The following is a 19,018-nucleotide window of genomic DNA, read 5'->3' as shown; positions in this document are numbered from 1 at the left end:
AGGAGGAGGTTGCTTTTCTGATTCACCTTTTCCCATTCTTCCTCCTCCTCTCAGATACCCTCCAGGAAAACTGGCCCCAAGACTTATGACTCCTGCTGCATGTGGGATGGGAAGTGAGCACGAAGGGCGGGCAGATAGCTGCTAGCTGCAGCAGCCTGACTTGAGTTCTCAGTGGGGACGCACTGCCGTTTCCTTCCTTAACCTGCCGGGAAGTCCTGCTGCTCAACTGCTCAAAACCGTTTGCCTCCACTCTGAATTGGCCACTTTTAAAGGTCTGAAAAAGACTCTATTCCACATGCTTTCCAAATCACTAGACCATACATAAGAAATCCATCCTGGTAAAAACTGTCTTCAAAGAATGCTAACAGTTTTCTGGAACATTCTGGCTAACGTCTAGCTGAGACAGCTATGAATCAAAATAGTGAACAAATGCAGTATGATCCCCCTCCATCAGCAGGACCTAGTTCTCCAATAGTGGCATGGATCTGCATTAGTCCATTCTTGATCTCTCAACTTGTCCCCTCTGTGGCTGGCGGTCCACCTCTGTAAGCCAGTGGCTGGGCTTATGAGTACTGTGATGCAGCCACAGGACAGCAAACCTAAGCGACTCTCAGAACTCATGACCCTGGCACTCAGCTGATGAACCATTTAGATAAAGAAATCAGACTCTCTTCTTCGTGGACAACCCATTCCTAGATTCAAAGAACCACTGTTAGCTAAGGATCTATTGCCCAGATAATGCTTGCCTTCTTCTCTCTATCACCACCTTCAGAGGAAACCTACCTCAGCCAGACTGCCCTGAGGAACTCAGGAACACTGTTGGGAGGGGAAGGGGGGGCGGGACATTACTGGTGGTGATACCAAGACTGAGCACAGGAAGTCAAGTCTGATTAAATACAGGGCCAACTTAGAAAATAATTTAATGTTTTCATTTAATCTTAATTCAGATGTTTGAGAAATATATAGGTTTGGTTTTGGTTAAAAATGGCTCATCATGAATTTGTATGTATATGTTCAAGTAGACACATATTTGAATAGCTGGATCCCATTTGGCCTAAGATTCAGTAAAATTAGTGATTTTCCTCTGATTTCTAATTTGGTTCAAATTAGTTCAATGTCCTAAGTGAGGTTAGATCTTTAAATAACATTTACTTCTAAGTAGATAAAAATCCTTAAAAGTCAAAGGTGTGTACACACACATTATTATTATTTTACTCTTGTCCCATTGGCTGTTCCTCATGTTAAGGTCTTGACTGCAGAAAGAGGATCTCCTAACCTGCAGCCCAGGCTCCAGGAGCACTTGTGGGCAGTGCTCCTTTGGGCAGGCTCTTTCCATTCCCTAAATTCCAATCCTGAAAAGCTGGGGCAGTGGCAGTGAGAGGAAGATAAGACTACAGTCTGGATGAAACATGAAGAATAAAGAAACAACAGAAAAGCCAGATGTCAGAAAACAAGTAGTGACGGAGGCATCAGAAAATGACAGTAAAACATCTATTTCTCAGCCGAACTGGCAATAGATGGCAGGCAATATACTGCTTTTCAGGGAAACGGCTTTGTTGTGTCCTGTGAAACTTTTGTCTAATTCTATTTTTTTTTTTTTTTTATTAAGAGACAAAAGACGAAAGAAAGATGAACTCAATTTACAGCTCTCACTTTATCTCAGTATCTCTGACTCGTAGAACTCAGAAAAACATTGCTTTTGGGAAGTTATGCAAATTGTGAATAAAATAAATTAAGTATCTGACTTCTGTTTCAGAGTTAGTTTATAGAGGAATGGGGAATGAGATTTAACATATTATTTCTGATAGTCCTGGCTGCACTCCCTTCTTTTGTTCACTATACTGGCTTTATAAATAAAATACCCAGTCCCCCAAATTACCAACACATACACGTTTTGTACCAGCTTGCCCTCCATCTCACCAAAGGAGGAAGGCAGAAAATCAGCAATGCAATGCTTTTCATTTTCACATCTAAAGCAAGATAAACAGCAGGTATTCCAGTCACAGAGAACAGAGTGCATTTAGAAGGAAAGTATCATCAGTTACCTTCCCAACATGGTATCCGGGTGAGCAGTGAAAATTTGTGGATTCACCACAAAACGTGTGCCATCTACGAGAAGTGTCACTTTCTCTGGCGCCTGGGAATGAGCGTTACTGCCAAAGCCCATAGCGCTGTTTCCAAATCGTTCTGGAGCAATAAAGGGTTCATAGCTCCGTTTAGTCCCACCTGGGAAGCAGGAGCCTTTGCTGTCTTCGAGAAGTGGCATTATGTGAGGGAACTGGAGGCTTGCTGGCTGAGAGGCATAGTCCAGTGAAAGGTCTGAAAGATACAAACCAACCAAAATAACTCAATTGCAAAAGCCTTGGGGGAAAAATAAACCCTGTTTTCTTTAAAAAACAATAAAAATTCGAACAAAACCCCCATAGATGTTTAGAGGCAAACAGGCAAAAACTCTTGCCTAGAGCAAGTAAAGAAAAAATATAACAGGAGACTTACATTGGATTCCCCTGAGCTTTTTTCTGCTCATGCCAAGCACATGTGTGTGTAGGGAGAAGGGATAAAGGCAGTAATATCCACATTTTAAAATAAAATGATTAAAAACTTTAAAAGTAAACTTCGATATGGTTTTAAAAAATTAAAACATTAGGGACAACTTTCTGTGGAAAACCAGCAATCTCCTGCCACACTCCATGGCTGCCCCAGCGTTGTTCCACAGAGGCAATAACTTTCTACTTTTGTTTTCACTTCTCTAAATAATACTTATACTTGCTGTGTTTTATTTGTGCTACCGCTGGTGTGCCAAAACCATTTTCTTTCTACATTTTTAAAAAATGTTTCCAAATTCTATTTTCCAGAAAGACAATGACAGAGTCTATTGTCTAATGCATCACTTTTCCTAGAAGTCACAGAAAAGTGCATTTTCACTATGCAAAGGAGCATCCTAACATCACCAACACCACTTCTGAACAGGCAGGTCTTCTATCAGCTGCAAAATCCCCATGCAAATGGCCTTGGGTTAGGATTCATGCTCAGTTATTGTATCACCAAAAAGCTATTTTCTTTAAGTAATTTATTTTTCTAAACCTGGTTCGTCATCTCTAAAATGAGAATAACGTTCATTCCACCTACCTCACAGGACTATCAACTGAAAGAATGTGAGCGCACTTAAAAACGAACAATACCGCATCGTGCAAGAGCCTTAAACTGGAATTAATGAGCTCTGGGTGTGCACAGGAGACAGGGAATGAGACTGAACAGATTATTTCTCATAGTTCTGGCTGCAAGGAGCCAGTATTTACAAAAGGATTCCCAGAGGATGCTCTTATTTTTTATTTATTTTATTTTTTGTTAATACTCACATGAGGATATTTCCCCCCATTGCTTTTCAGAGAGCGAGTGGAAGGGAAGGGGAGAGAGTGACTGAGAGAAGGGGAGGAGACACAGGGACGGGTTGCCTCCTGCATGCAGCCCATCTGGGATGGGAGTGAACCTGCAACCCAGGCACATGCCCTTGACCAGGAATGGAACCCTCAAACCCTTCATTTCCTGTGTCGGCGCTCTAACCATTTAGCACACTGGCCAGGGCTTAGAGGATGCTTAAATAGGCAGTTTTCCTAATATATTTTAATATAAAAAGTATTCTTAATAAGAATTTTCAAATATACCAAAGCATAGAGTTAATACCACATGTATATGCCATTAGTTATATTTGGCAAGCTCAGTTAACATTTTTCTCTCCTTCAAACCTTTTTTGGAAAGAAATAAAATATTATAGATACAACTGAATTTCTCATCCCACCCTTCCTATATTCTAACTTTGCATAAAATATTTCATGAACATGATTACTGCCCATGACCTCTGGGGAATTAGTCTGATTAACGCCCCCGACCTTGTTTCTGGAGAAAAGGAAAGCAAAATCTAGACCAAAAGCCAATTTAGGGTTTACATCCTACAGCTTCTGCAGGACTTAAGTTTTCAATGTGGCCCTGATTTTGCATACCCAGAGCTAAGTTTCCTCCCACACAACCCACAGGCAGGCTTGTAGGAAGAAACACCTTAATCACCAGACAAGCTTTCACACTGGCAGGTTCTTAAAAATGAAAGTAGGTATCTAAATTACTAATTCAGTTCTCTAGAAAGCTTGATTTGCCCCCAGCAATGAAGCAATTAAATTAGGTCGATTCCTGAAGGATGCCTCAGGTACTATCCTTAAAAAGGTGAGCAGGAAAAGAGACTCACTGCACAACTTCTCTCTAATGGTGCACTCTAGGGGGCAGTGACTCCGCTTGTCCATCAGCTGATATATCTACAATAGCACAGCCTGATCCAAAAGACACAGGTTCAAATCTCAGTCCCCACATCCAAGCAGTGTGACCCCGAGCAAAAGTTACCCGAGCAAAAGTCATTTTTAAAAGGAGGACTAATCTAAGCAGGGATCGGCAAACTTTCTGTAAAGACCCAAAAAGTAAATATTTTAGGCCCAGTGGGTCAGTCTCCACCATTGTAGCAAGAAAGCAGCCATAGACGATATGTAAACAAATGGGCATGATGGCTGTATTTCAAAATTTTATCGACAAAAATAGGCAGCAGTGCAGATTTGACCACAGTTTGCCAGGAATTGAACCCTCAACCCTTCATTTCCTTTAGATCTCTTGATCTAAAGAGAAGTATGTAGCCCTAACCGGTTTTGCTCAGTGATAGAGCATCAGCCTGCGGACTCAAGGGTCCCAGGTTCGATTCCGGTCAAGGACATGTACCTTGGTTGCAGGCACATCCCCAGTAGGGAGTGTGCAAGAGGCAGCTGATCGGTGTTTCTAACTCTCTATCCCTCTCCCTTCCTCTCTGTAAAAAAAAATCAATAAAATATAATAAATAAATAAATAAATAAAATAGAGAGATGTATGTAAAATTCCTAGCACAGTGAGTGCTCAGTAAGTGGTAATTGCTATTATTGTTGCTACTGTTTTTATTTAGGAGTTAAAAAGAGCCCTGTCGGTATGGCCAATGGTTGAGCACAGACCCATGGACCAGGAGTTCCCGGTTCCATTCCCAATGGAGCACATGCCCGGGGTGCAGGCTCCATCCCCAGTGGGGGGTGCACAGGAGGCAGCCAATCAGTTTCTTTCTCATCGATGTCTCTGTCTCTCTATACCTCTCCCTTCCTCTCTAAAACCAAAAAAGAAAAAGGTTTACAAGACACTTCGCATCCATTAACTCTAATATTCTAGTCTTGTGAAGTCAGAAGAATGTTATATTCTTGTTTTCTAGATTAAGAAAGCAGGGCTCAGAAAGATTAAGAATCTTTCCCATGGTTACAGCAGATAGGTAGCAGAGTAGAATCTAAACCGGTCTTTTGCTTGCAAACCCATGACTGTTTTTCTCACACCATTATGCCTAAGATAGATGTTCTAGATTGATTGAATAAGTGGAGATTTTCTGTTATGGTTAGCTTTATATAATTGTGAAAGGTAAGCTAAGCCAATTAACTGGATATCTTATTTATAAAGATTAAGAACATTTATGTCTTCTGGGCAGAGTGGATGCTCAGGTGTCAGAAGGCCCTCTACATTAAGCCAATATCTAGTCTCCGTACCATCACTCCTGGGAGTTAGCGGATAAGCAAGATTTTGAAGACCAGAAGAAGTCAGGCTACTAGTTTCTTTTTCTTGGGCTGCAGCCGAGGTTTCATCCATTAGGCAGCTGGCCTCCTGCAGCAATAACCTGTCACTCTCACTGCCACGGTGAACATTCATCCTTGGACTCTATGCTGATCTGTCCGCCTGATCAGGAAAAAAACCTGCAAGACAGGAATATGCATGATTTAGAACTCTCTCAAAACAGGTTTCCAAGGACTTCCATGGCATGAAAGCCAAACTAGAGAACTGACAGGCAGCTCTCGTTCTTGTTCTGAGAAGAAATGACATCTTAAACATCTCTATGATTTATATTGAGAGGAACTGGCTGATTTAAATGGTCTGTTGATAAGCCTGTTATTAGAGAATAATGTTAAGCTTTATCTACAAACAGACATTGAATGCACTCACTGACTTTGCCCACATTCATGATCAATTCTACATATTAAATGGTGGTATTTATACTACAGAGACACAGGGGGGGAAGAGTCCAATTGATCACTTAAAGAAAACCTGCCATATATTTTTAAAAATTGAGACAGACATACTCCTGCAACAGTGAAGCACAAAGAAATGCAAAACAATCACAACAATATTGCTAGCATGAGAGCCGAAACTAGAAGTCACCTGCACTAAAAAAAGTTCTCGCACTTTCTGTTAATTATGCTCAATCCCCAAGACCCACCTCAAAATTACACCAAGATGTCACTAGACACAAGGCTAACTCCCCCCTCTGCAGTACACTGTCATCATGAATAACATCTACTGGCGAACGCCATGTGTAAGGTATTCGTGCATGAGGCAGAATGGAGAGGTCAGACAGGAGGCTTTATACCTTTCCTCCAGGTAGTCATGCCTGGCAGCCCTTCTCCTTGGGGGCCGTCCAACTACTGAAAACACTCCTGAAGTTCACCCTACCCAGTACTTTCACAGTTCATACTCTACCAATTTCCACTTGTTTTGGTGGAAGAATCATTGTACATCACCAGCAATTTTTATGCATATGGATTGCAGGCTAACACCAATTTAGGAAGAAGTCTGGTCACAAAGGGCAGTAACATGTTTTAATACTCTGAATTTCCCTCACACGCAAGTATGTAGAGGTGCCAGTAAATATTTGTAATGTGAATTAAATTCTTCCTTTCATAGCTTGTATTAATACATTTTTTAGCATAAAGTTGATTGATCAGTTAATCCTTGTTTTAACTTGAATGAAATGTAAAAATGACCAGTTTGGAAAGATGAATCAATACATGTGCCTGAAAACAAACTGTTTTAAAGAAGAGATACTTTTATTTGATGAATCAGACAATGGTTCTGATAACATTAGGCAAATTAAATCAATTGATGAATGTTCTGACAGAAAACTTGATATGTGGGTACAGCTTTTTCAGAATTACCCTTTCTTGAAGAAAAAGCATATCTACACACAAAAAATGCAGCCACTTAAAATTTATCCTAGAGATTGGTAGTCAAATGGAACCACTACTGCCCTCAAGTTCCCTTCGGAAGATGCCAAAATCAGGTCTACAGAACAGAATAAAGAATAGCCATGGAACTAGAAAGCACATTTCTTACCAACACTGAAAGATCAAAAAAGGATTTGCTTCTTTAAGCTTAACTGGTTTGAACTACAATGTTTCACTCAACCTATAGCTGCTGCTTCTCAACTCTTCACTAACTGCTCAAGAACCAAGTTCAAACTTTTCTTTGTTGCTCTCAAAAGATCTCTTGAACCAAAATATAAGCTTGAATAAGCCTATCTCTTGAAAATTTGCAGTCTAGACTGCTTGTATGTGTTACTTCATTTATTCCTTATAATGTGTGAAAAATAATTTCATTGTAATGGACTAGAATGAAAATACTTTCTTCCTATTTTATATATGTACCAAAGCTCAAAACTCAGTTTAACTTGATACAGCCAATTAATGAATATAAAAATACTAGAGGCCAATGCACAAAATTCATGCAAGAGTAGGCCTTCACAGCACCAGCTGTCTCAGCTCTCGCATCCAGCCCCGGCCTCCTCGACCCTCGCAGCCCCGGCTTTGTCCGGAAGGTCATCTGGACGGTCATTCCGCTGTTTGGCCATTCGGTCAATTTGCATATTACACTTTTATTATTATAGATATTTGGAATTAGCAGGGTAGATATCTCCAATGAGGGAAAAGAAAGTAACTTGTTGAGCATTAACAAGCATTTTATTTGTATTAGGTTCATTTTTATTATAACTAATACATGAATATTTTCTTTCTTAAAAGGGACCCTTTGATCATCATCTCCAACCCTAGTCAGTTCTCCAAGTGACTATACCTGGTTGGTATGAACCCTTTTAGACTTTATAAAAATATATTCATATTACACAGATATACTGTTAAAAGCATGCTGCTTTTAAAAAACAAACTATATTCTATATGCATCTCCCATCTTTATTATAAAAGGCCTGTGGCCCTAACGACTAAAGACCAGCACAGGTGGGTGGGGCTGCGAGCACAGCGGGGCTGCGCAATTTCGTATATTCTGTAATATTTCTCTAAATTAACGTTCTTGAGATCCATTCATGTTGGAAGATCATGATCTAGTTCATGCCCCTTTCAACTGCTATATAATATTCTATGAGCCTTGTCTACCTATGAATATTTAAGATGACCTTACTTAACTATTACCCATACAAACAGTGCTTCAAAGAACAAGATCAGAGTGTACTATGAAACTCCAAGTCAGGGTCCAGTTTTCAGTTTTCCCAACTGGATTTGGTTTCAGAACTCAGTTTTTCAAGAAACTGTCTCAGGACTAATGCTTTAAAAAATAAGCTAATCCTAATGTACATTTCCCAAAGTCCCTATGAATGAATTCCTCTATCATCCCTAGCATGACCGAACAAAACTCTCTTAACCTATGAAACCTAAAAAGTAAACAGCTAACACCAAATTGTTCCACATACACCAGTGCAGCCAATTTAAACGTAATAGTAGGGGTGTGTTTTCCTTCCAGCAGGATGTTTTACTCAACTCTGAATGTATATTTTCATTGCCTACTACGGTTCAATTCTGTAACCATCCCCAAATGAATCTTGGTCCTCAGAACATATCTAAGGGAAAAAGAAAAAAGAGGGGGGAAAAAAGAAAAGAAATAAGCAAAGTACTTCAACAATACAGTTCTCTACTGCTACAACACTATGTTTGCCCAACAGTCCTAAAAGTCAAATACAGAAGCAAAGGATTATGACACCCCTGGCACTCCTAACAGTAACTGAAGAGACTGCTTCAGAACACAACTAGGAGTTAGAAATATATTAATGAAACCAAATAGCTAAGAAGCAAGCGAGCTCAAGCTTCACCTCCACATCTCACATAAAAGCATGTTATACACTATGAAGAGCTGCACAAATATACTTATTATTTACTTCACAGGCCTCCTATGAAGGCCCACATTTTGTTAAGTCTTGGTTTTGCTGATCTGAAACAGCAAGACATTTAGCATCATAATCTCCCCATCTTGGAAAATTTACATACAATCTTTGATAGTGGAATTATCTCCACATATTCCTTGCACCTAAAAACAGGACACACTGTTTTTTCTCTAGAACACTGTCATCTTGAGAATCCAAAATAATCTCTAGATAACAAGTGTATTTTCTTTCTACTTGCAATTTCCTCTATTTCTGAAGAAGAGAAGATAATCAGATCACTGTTCCATTAAGTTCAATAGCTTGCCATTGAACTATTCAGATTTTTAAAATCCAGATGGAATGGGGTTGGGGACAATTAAATTTAACATGGATGCATTTCAAAAGCATTATGCTTTCAGACTGTTAATGGTACAGCATCTGATCTTTTACTTCAGGATCATGTCTCCTCTGTCAGAGCTCAGTGGTGAAGATGTGGTAGATGCATAGAAATTGGTAAATAAACACCCACCCTTCATCTATAATTCATAATTAAATTCAGACAGTAATTATATCTTTGCCAATTCTTCATTTCAGATACAAATCCTACTCCTTTTAGTCTGGTGTTATGTGAAAACAACTACATTTCTTTTACTACTCTAATGGCCTTTGACTTTGGTCTAATTCCATTAATGCAGAGCAATGAGAACCCTGCTAATGCTTTCTATCAGAGGTGAACAGATTCCATTTTGCTTCACATATATTCTCTGGTGATACCCAGGATTTCTGGTTAAAAGAGTTGGTGAAAATAGAGGGAGAGACAACAGAGGTGATGGAATACAATTAAAATGTCTACATCATCACCTCCTAGGATACTACTGACTGAGGGCTAAGAGGCTACCATCTTCAAAATGTACTCTGGGTGCGTGTGTTTAAATATTTACATCTACTTAACTCTCTCTCTCTCTCTCTCTCTCTCTCTCTCTCTCTCTCTCTCTCTGTATATATATATATATATATATATACACACATATATTATTATTATTATTATTATTATTATTATTATTATTATTTTTGTTAATCCTCACCCGAGGATATTTTTCCATTGATTTTTAGAGAGAGTGGGAGGAGGAGAGACAAAGAGAAACATCTATGTGAGATCTATATATATATTTTAAATCAACTCTGCTGATGCTTCTGTCATGTTTCTATTCTGTCCCTTTGCATGTGTAGCCCTAATGTTCCAGTCTCAGAAGAAATTCTGTCTTCTATTTAAGGCTTCTGATTTTCCTTTTTCCAGATTATTTCTAAAAGTACTGAGTAAGACCACGCCAGCATTAAGCCCATACAAACTTTATTCTTAACATTTTTAAATCTTGGAGCTTTCCTATTTTATATCTCCAAACCTGTAATAATTTAGCTGTTTGACTCTGTAAAGAGAGAAACCCTTGTAAGTAAGTTATTTCCACTGGGTCCTCCCTTCCCACATACTTGCCGTCTTCCTCAAAGAACTCTGGCAGAATGGTGAGACGTAACTACTTCTTACAGATTTCTTGCTACATTTCTCCCCAAGTCTGATCTTCCATTATGGCTCTACCTTTTATAACCCTGGCCCTGGGCAGGTTCCTAAGTCTCTCTGTGTCTCAACCTGCTCACTTGTAAGAGAGGACAAACCACACCAGCTGTTATAAAAATTAAATGAGTTAATACATTTGAAGTGCTCAGTATGATGCCTGGTATATAGCACTCAATAAATGTTGATTGTTGTTATTGTTCCTGAACCACAGAGTCTACAAAGATCTCTTACAAACCTAATAGTATTTGTTACTAAAACTACCCCAGGAGAGATATTTTCATTATCTTCCCTTTACTGCTGGGGCGGGGGTGGGGGTGGGGGTGGGGAGCTTTAGAGAGGTTTAGCAACTTGCCCCAAATCACACTCTAGCTAAGAGGCAAAGATAGATTCGAAACTTAGGTCCTTGGATTATTATATTTTTTCCAACCAATCCCACTGCTTCCCCCAAACCATCTTGCCTTATTGATTGTAGGACTTAATCCTTCTACTGTCAGAGATGAAAGAGAAAACCAGTAGTTTCCAGGGTCATTATTGCTGAAGTTCTTATCAAGGAGGAGTTATGGTAGTGATACAAGAATCCTGTGATAGATGGTTTTATTTTTCCATACATAAAAATAGCTGCTTCTTCTTCTTCTTTTTTTTTTTTTTACTGCTTATAAAAACAATGTGTGCTAACAGAAAAAAAATTCAGTCAACATAGAAAGATATAAATACTTTAAAAATCAACAGCGCTGTGGTGAAACCTTTGCATGCGTATTTTTGGGCATCTACCCTATTATATCCTTGGAATAAACTAGAAATAAAACTTGTATGGAAAAAGGTATATATACTACCAGCTTATCCTTTATAAATACACCAATTTACACTTCTTCCAGTAGCATGAAATATTCACTCTCCAGAATTCTTGCTATGTTTCAGTCTTCCTTATTTTTGCTAATCTGGTAAGTGAATATTATCTCATTCTAATGTGGTCATTTGAAAAGCCGTTCATTTTCGGCATTCTTCCAAAATCCCACCCTTGAAAGCCTTAGACGTTCTGCGTGGGTGGGAAAGCCCACGCCGGGTGGGCCTTAGGTCACAGCGGCGATTTACTCCCATCAAGTGTGTCAGGCTTGACCAGAATCACTGGATGTTTCCCACGGCATGCTCACATCTCCGGGAAAGTCTGTGAGACGACAAGACATGATGACAGGGCCACCCAGCAGACTGAAGCAAAGCAGGTTCTGGTTTGGCTTTGTTATTAACTAGCCATGTCACCAAGAAAATGTCCTTTAAACTTCAGTGTTTTAAGCATAAAAATGGGATATCTACCACTACAAAGTTAGACAATCCTTTCTCAAATAGAATATATGGAAAAGCCCTCAAAAAGCTATATAAAGACATGAGATGAACCTGGGTATGTGAATCTCCCTTGTATGATTACTTAGCATTTATTTGACTCATCACGCTCCTCCTCCACTTTTGAATATATTTTTTATGTTCTGACTATTGTATGGTTTTCCTGACTTCAGCTATCTTTCTCATTTTGATTTGATGAAATTACACACTGTATTGCTTTTGGAGTTCTTTGAATTACTTTTTGCCTCAGTTGCCTAACTTTTCACTTGCACCTGACTTTCTGTGTCTTTCTATTCTTCCCTCAGGAAAATGTCATACTCTTTCTCTTCTCCTACCAAACTGTCTATTCTTTAGCTTTTTTACTGCTGTCAAATTTTAAACCACAAGGACAAATGATAATCTTGCACTGGGGTGGTAACATGCTCATTGTTCCAGGCAGAAAACACTGAAAAGACAAAAATCAATCTTAACTCCTCTTCCTGACCTTCTAAATATAAATAAACACATATATTTCTTTATTTTTGCAATTTGAAATTCTGCTATAAATACTATTTTGTATTCTCAGCATACAATGAACATGGTTGTATGTCAATAATCACAGTCTTACATCATTTTCAATGGTACATAATATTCCATTATATGGTTGTATCAAATTTAAGTCAATGCACTTCATAGTTACTTTTTAAAAATTTAAACTTTAACCCATATAGAGTTTATTTTGGCATTTAGCATGAGGTAAAGATCTCACAAAATTAAAAGGTTAACCAACTAACTGCTTTAACAATATATTCTGAAGAGTCCATCCCCTTCCCCCCATCCACAGTGGTTGAGATGTCAATTTTCTCAAACACTAACACATAATATATGCTTACTCTGGTTTTTAAACTCTGTTCCACTGAGCCATATATTTCTGTGACAATGTCATGCATAATTGTAATTTAACATCTTCCCATCATTTTTCTATGTCACTTATCTAGAAGTTCTAAGTTTTAAGTTGACAATAGAGAAATTTTTTCTTCTAATCTTTAAAAATTATATCTTAACTACTCATTTATACTTTCCTTTTGCAATGAGTAACACCAGCTTTAACAGTTTTAGAATTCTTGTGATAACTCTCCTAGAACATTAAATTTAATGGAGATGGCAACTGTACACATTCAGATTCCATGTAATAGTTTATGACCCAGAATGCAGTTCTATTTGTTCTAACTCTTACTATATGGAAGTAAAAATTTGCTTTACTTAAAAATATTACTGTCATAACTCATTCCAGTGAAATGTTAAAAAAATGTGTGGATAATTGAAACTATTAATACTAGAGAAATTTTTATATTTACTGTTAAAGACAGCATTTAATCAACATTTTAATTCAAGAAGTAAAATGTAAATTTACTTCACCTATATTAATAACTTACATACAATATATACTTTAAAGATAAATTAATTTCTAGATTAATATCGCAGCTATGCAGACTTTTTTCTGTGGAGAAAAAGAACTCATGGTACTGCATTTCTTGAATACCGGTCAAGGTTACCACACGCCTTCCTTACCTCCTCTCCCTGTGAGCCTAAGCATCTGTATAATCACCCCGAGTGAAGATCAATCCCCTTCTCCTACCCCCTTTCTCTCGTTTCTTTTTCTTCTCAAACAGCTGATGCTATAAATGTTTTTCCGTTTGCATTACTAGAAGGGAAGCTATATTTAACCGTAAGCTACCCTGCCTCCCATATTTACCAGCAAGAGCTCTGGGACCAGATCACCTGGGTTGGTTCTTAATTCCACCACTTTCTAGCTGTGTGAATCTGGGCACATGACTAACTTCTTTGAGCCTCATTTTTCTTACCTGTAAATTAAAAATAATAAGAGTATCTATTTGGGAGAACTATTTTAAAAATTATAAAGACTTCAAATAAAGCAGTCTCTGGCATATGGTAAACACTGAAAAAGTGTTAGCTGTTATTATTACTATTTATATATTTAAAACTAGTTTCAAGCTTGTAAAAATATTTGAAAACCTTATTTTTTAAATCTCTGCTTGTTTCTCTTTTCTTGCATTAATACCTACCTACCACATCATCCCTCTTCTCAATTCCAACACCAACAACCCTCTATTTACATCTCTGGGTATTTGTATTTTTATAGAGAATAAGTACTGGATTCTGAATACATCCACTTGCAGAAGTAACAAAACAATTATGATACTACTATTAACTCTTAATTCCAAACATTTACGAATAACAAACATGTTATTTCTGTAAACCAAACCTGTAGTTTTAAAACTAAAAACTACACAGCTTTCTAACGAATCTCTTGTATGACTAAGCACTTGTATCAGCTAGGTTTATTTTTTAATCTCTCAAAATTATAGAGAAGTGTTTGGTAACTTCAGATTATCAGCAAATTAGTATATATATAGTCGTCATACATTTACCAAACATCTACTGTGTGAAGGCACTAGCACTGTTTGGAGGGACACAAGGATTGAGGAACACTTTCCAGAGTTGGTCCTAAGTTCACACACTGGTTAGGTGGGGATATATGAAAAAAATTATAAGGAAATTTTTTTAAAGCTTCACTGAGGGTATGTCTATTGAATTTTTAGAAGGAGAGGAAGGGGGCGGGTGAGAGAAACATTGATGTGAGAAACATTTATCAGTTGCTTCCTATATGTGTCCCAACCAGGGATCAAACCCACAACCTAGGTCTGTGCCCTGACCGGTAATTGAACCTGCAACTTTTTGGGGTATGAGATGACGTTCCAACCAACTGAGCCACCCAGCAAGGGCGAAAAGATAAGTAAATTTAAGTAATAATATGAAAGAAGTGGTTTAAGCCAGTGGTTCTAGATTCTCAGGCCTATATCCTAGAATCTGTCTCTGCTCGCTTACAGTGGGGTGGGAATTTTCACTTACCTCTATAATTTTTTAAAAAATATATTTTTATTGATTTCAGTGAGGAAGGAAGAGGGAGAGAGAGAGAGAAACATCAATGATGAGACTGGTTGCCTCCTGCATGCCCCCTACTGGGGATCGAGCCTGCAACCCAGGCATGTGCCCTGACCAGGAATTGAACTGTGACCTCCTGGTTCATAGGTCAACGCTCAACCACTGAGCCATGCCAGCTGGGCTTACCTCTATAATTTTAATAACAGTATTTTACATCTGTATAGCATACAATTCAAATTTCGTTCACATGTTACTTCATCTGGTCCTTACAACCTTCTTTATGAACAAATAGGAATATACCAACAGAGACGCCTGACACCAGACCCACTGGCCCCGGCCACTCATCTTCCCCTGCACCTCGGTGCTTTCCGAACGCGTGCTGGCTCCGCCTGCTCCGGTACGAACCGAGACGCTTTACTTTATACCTACAACCACTTATCACAAAGCCTTAACACTTCAACAGTGGAATGGACAATCTGGATCCAAAGAAAACCGTATCTTGAAATAAATTAAATTATAATATTTTAAAAAACAATGAACAGCCAGCATTTCCTGAGAACTTTCAATGTCTCAGCACAGCTGTAAGCACGTCATGTAAGTGACATGCGTTAACTCAATCCTAATAACCCTCTGAGGTAGGTACTATTACAGTCACTATTTCAGAGACACAGAACTGATGAGTACTTTATCCAAGCTCGTCAATGAAGGAGTTAGGGTTTGAACCCAGGAAAGACCGGATCCAAAGCCCACATTTAAATCACTGCACAATCCAGTACAGCTGACCTTGAACAACTGGCGTTAGGGGCATAGACCTCCCACACTGTCCAAAATCTGCAAAAGCCCTTCACATACTCGGATTCCCAAACGTGGAGTTTAAACTATGAGGATCAATTGAACTGCAGTCATTTTATAAAAATTTCATATACATGAAACTGCACAGTTCAAGCCCATATTGTTCAGCTGTCTGTGAGGACACTATTGAGCATAAATCTTATTGGCTTTGGAGTCAGCCAGATTTAAGTTTGAACACTGACCACTTACTAGGTTTACAACTTTGGGCAAGCTTAAACTCTTTGTGTCAGATTCCTCAGTTGTAAAAAGGAGATAATGAAATGAGATAATGGACATAAAAAAGCATTTAGTACAGCATCTGGTATATAATAATGTCTATGTATTGTAAGTTGTTACTACAGTATTTCTAATTCTACTTTTCATGAATATACAAGAACAATCCAACAACGTCTAATTTGGGGATCCAAGCAAAAATATCAAAAGGTTCTCTTCTTTCATCCATGTCTTTCCTTCCTTCTATTCCAGAAATGCATATATTATCCCAATAATCTAATTTCCCATGGGAACATGAGAATATAATGTCATATTAGTAATTACATCAGTTTTATACTGTCTCCAACAGAGATACCTAATAACTTTGGTAAGGACTATAGTATAGTTATGTGATGTCAAAAGATTCTGGACACTGCTTAAACATCTAATATAATAAAAATTCCAATGGACTTATCTTAACCTTTACTGGATCTTTAAAAAGATAAATCTCTTGGGATTACAAGGTAACTACCTATTTGCTCTCATTTTTCCTTTTACTACTTTTTTCAAGCTTCAGAGTTCCTTATTTTAGTACTCCCACTCTTCATGATTTATATGGCTCCATTTTCCCCAAATACTGCTTTTGTAGTCATGTGGCAGTCTCTCCGTTTTCCTCATCTCCTTACAACTTAACATCGCTGGGCCTTTTCCTTTTTGAAGCATTTTTTCTGGAGATGACTTAGTGGAAAGGACAGTGGGCTAGGAGCCAGGAGCCCTCACTGCGCCACCTTGTCCTCGCTCAGATTCCCCTGAAAGACTAGAGCACTGCGCTAGATACATTTGTAATAGGTTTCCTTATATCTCCAGGCCCCATCTCTCCACGCCTCTGGGTATTCCCACTAGAAACCATTTTCCAACAGCTTCCCTAAACTTTCCACTCCGTGAGGGAGGGAGGCCGGGCGCGTTCAGACTTGGGCGCAGAGGAGGATGGGAAGCCCAGGACCATGGACGGCAACACACGATGCTTTGTGAACCAACAGGAAAAGACGGATGAGTAAGAGAAATCAGACACCACAAAGACACCCAAGACAGGAAAACGGTCAGAAACACACGGCCTGACCTGAACCTCCTCCCGACACGTCTCTCTGAAGAGGGACTAAGACACGGAAAGGGCTTTGGCAGCCGAGGTGGTCCTCGAGGGAGCCCTGTAACTGGCCATCTTGGCAATGCTGCAGCTACCGCGGCCTCTGCAGGGCTTTGCACAAAACAGGCATTTACTGGAGTGTCTGCCGCCTGCTACACACCAAGGCGCCCGAGCTCAAGGCCATGGCAATTACAGGGCACCGCTGCCCGGTTCTAAGGGAAGGAGGCGGGCCGGTTGGGGGTGTTGATAGTGAGTAACCCCCAGAAGGAAAGAGGACAGATCCGTGGGCACGGGCCACCTCCAAACCACCAAGGCAGTATTAGAAATATGTACGAAAGTCATTTCCTACCCCGAGTCAGAGCCCAAGAAAACACTCTCTCTTTTGAAGTTTCCTTCCGGTCGGCGCTTCCTGGCTGGTTAGGGGGCAGGGGAGAGAGAACCGACAAAGGGGCGAGGGAGCTGGGCGGCGTGGCCCCAGGTGTGGCCCCCGGATCCCGGATCCCGGGTCCCGGCACCAGCCCAGGAGGGCGCTGGCTCGGCGGCACAGGCGGCTCGGACCCGCCCCGGGTCTGTCTCGGGTCGGACTCCTGGGAGGGGCGCGGGCGTCCGTACGGAGCAACCTCTCGCCGGGATGGGGGGGAGGGAGGCTGGGAGGGAGCTCTTTGATTCTGGACTCGTCGTATTTCACCGATACCACAACACTGTCTTGGGAACCGGTAAAAACCCTCCGTCCTCAGGTGGCAGCCGGCAGGGGCACGGTGAGAGGCTGGAAGACGCATTCCCACCGACGGGCCCGCAGTCCCTCCGCAGCCTTGTTTATCCTGCTGTTCGGCTGGCTGGTTTGCTGATGCATAAATCGTTTCAACGCAGGAATTTTCAGGAAGAATCACAAACTCCAAAACAGAAGAGGTTTTTTGACAGCGCAGAGCTCGCTGGTAAACCTGAGGACACTGTCTGCTATAAGAAGTAAGGTTTTATTAAACCTGAGGACGCTGTCTGCCATAAAAAAGGCTTTATTTAAAAGAAAACGACCGGGTCCGGCCCGCCCGGCTCCGCTGCCGGCAGCCGCTGGGAACGCCGGTGTCTGCGGTGACCGAGGCGGAGGAAGGCGGAAGCCGGGCGAGCGCGTCCGACCAGCCACCTAATTCCTAACCAGGTCGTGAGCGGCCGGAAGAGACCGCGTCTGCAAACGCTTCATCGACGGACGCCTCGGAGCTCCCGGCGCCGCTGGCGGGACAGGAACGCCACAGGCCCGCGGCGAACACGTTACACTTCCGCGGCCCCCGCAGGCGACCCTTCCCGGCCGTCAGCGCCCACCCTCGGCACCAGGACCGGCGCCGGAACCCGTCTGCCGACATCTTCCCCGGCGAGGATTTTGGGACCGCGCGGGGGTCGGACCAGGCGGACTTCCGCCGAGCGGCGTCCTGAGGAGACGCCCCCCCGGACACAAAGGCCAATCTCGGGGCCCCGGCCGCCGCCACTTACCTGCCGCTCCCCGCCGCGCTCCGGCGCCAGCCCGAACCTGCCCGGGAAGCGAGGCGCGCGCACTCCGCGCCGCGAGGAGCTGCCGCGGGGACCGGCCGTGCCGCAGGGCGCGCGCCCCCTGCCCCGGCCGGCGCGGCCACGCGGCTGAATCACCGGCGCTTCACGTTAAGAGTCCCCGCGGCGCGCGGGGCACGCTGGGAAAGCCGGGTCGGCCGCGGCCCCGGCCCCGCGCTGGGGTGGCCGCTTCCCTTCCCCACACGCCCAGCGGCCGAGGGAGGGCGCTCTGACGCCCGCCCAGCCAGGGTGGGTTCCGCTTCTGAGCCCGGGGTAGCTTCTTCCAATTGTTAAAGGAATAAAGCGGAAAAGGTGGTGGTTCCCTGAGTTGTAAAATAAACTCGCCCCAGGACAGCTGATGCTCATAGAAACTTGTGGAGCCCGCATCTCTCCATACTTTTAAGGCAGT

The 19,018-nt window shown here is 41.3% G+C and overlaps 1 protein-coding gene across 2 annotated transcripts in view; it reads right to left on the bottom strand.

The window, feature by feature from the left end:
- The window catches only part of KCTD20 (potassium channel tetramerization domain containing 20), a 28,872-nt gene extending 10,188 nt beyond the window's left edge, over positions 1-18,684 (bottom strand). The window contains exons 1-3 of one of the 2 annotated variants that reach the window (XM_081093912.1): positions 18,556-18,684; positions 5,595-5,798; positions 2,046-2,319 (exon numbers count right to left, since the gene is read on the bottom strand). In XM_081093912.1, coding sequence (XP_080950038.1) covers positions 2,046-2,319; positions 5,595-5,754 — 434 coding nt within the window. In that variant the 5' untranslated portion in view covers positions 5,755-5,798; positions 18,556-18,684. Of the gene's footprint in view, positions 1-2,045; positions 2,320-5,594; positions 5,799-17,419; positions 18,137-18,555 lie in introns of those variants that run through there. The other variant, XM_081093913.1, reaches the window with a different exon arrangement.
- Between the last annotated feature and the right edge of the window lie 334 nt (positions 18,685-19,018).

This window comes from Myotis nattereri, assembly GCF_964212035.1.
Source record: "Myotis nattereri genome assembly, chromosome: 6".
Taxonomy (NCBI): Eukaryota; Metazoa; Chordata; class Mammalia; order Chiroptera; family Vespertilionidae; genus Myotis; species Myotis nattereri.
This window is presented reverse-complemented; position numbering and strand designations above follow the sequence as displayed.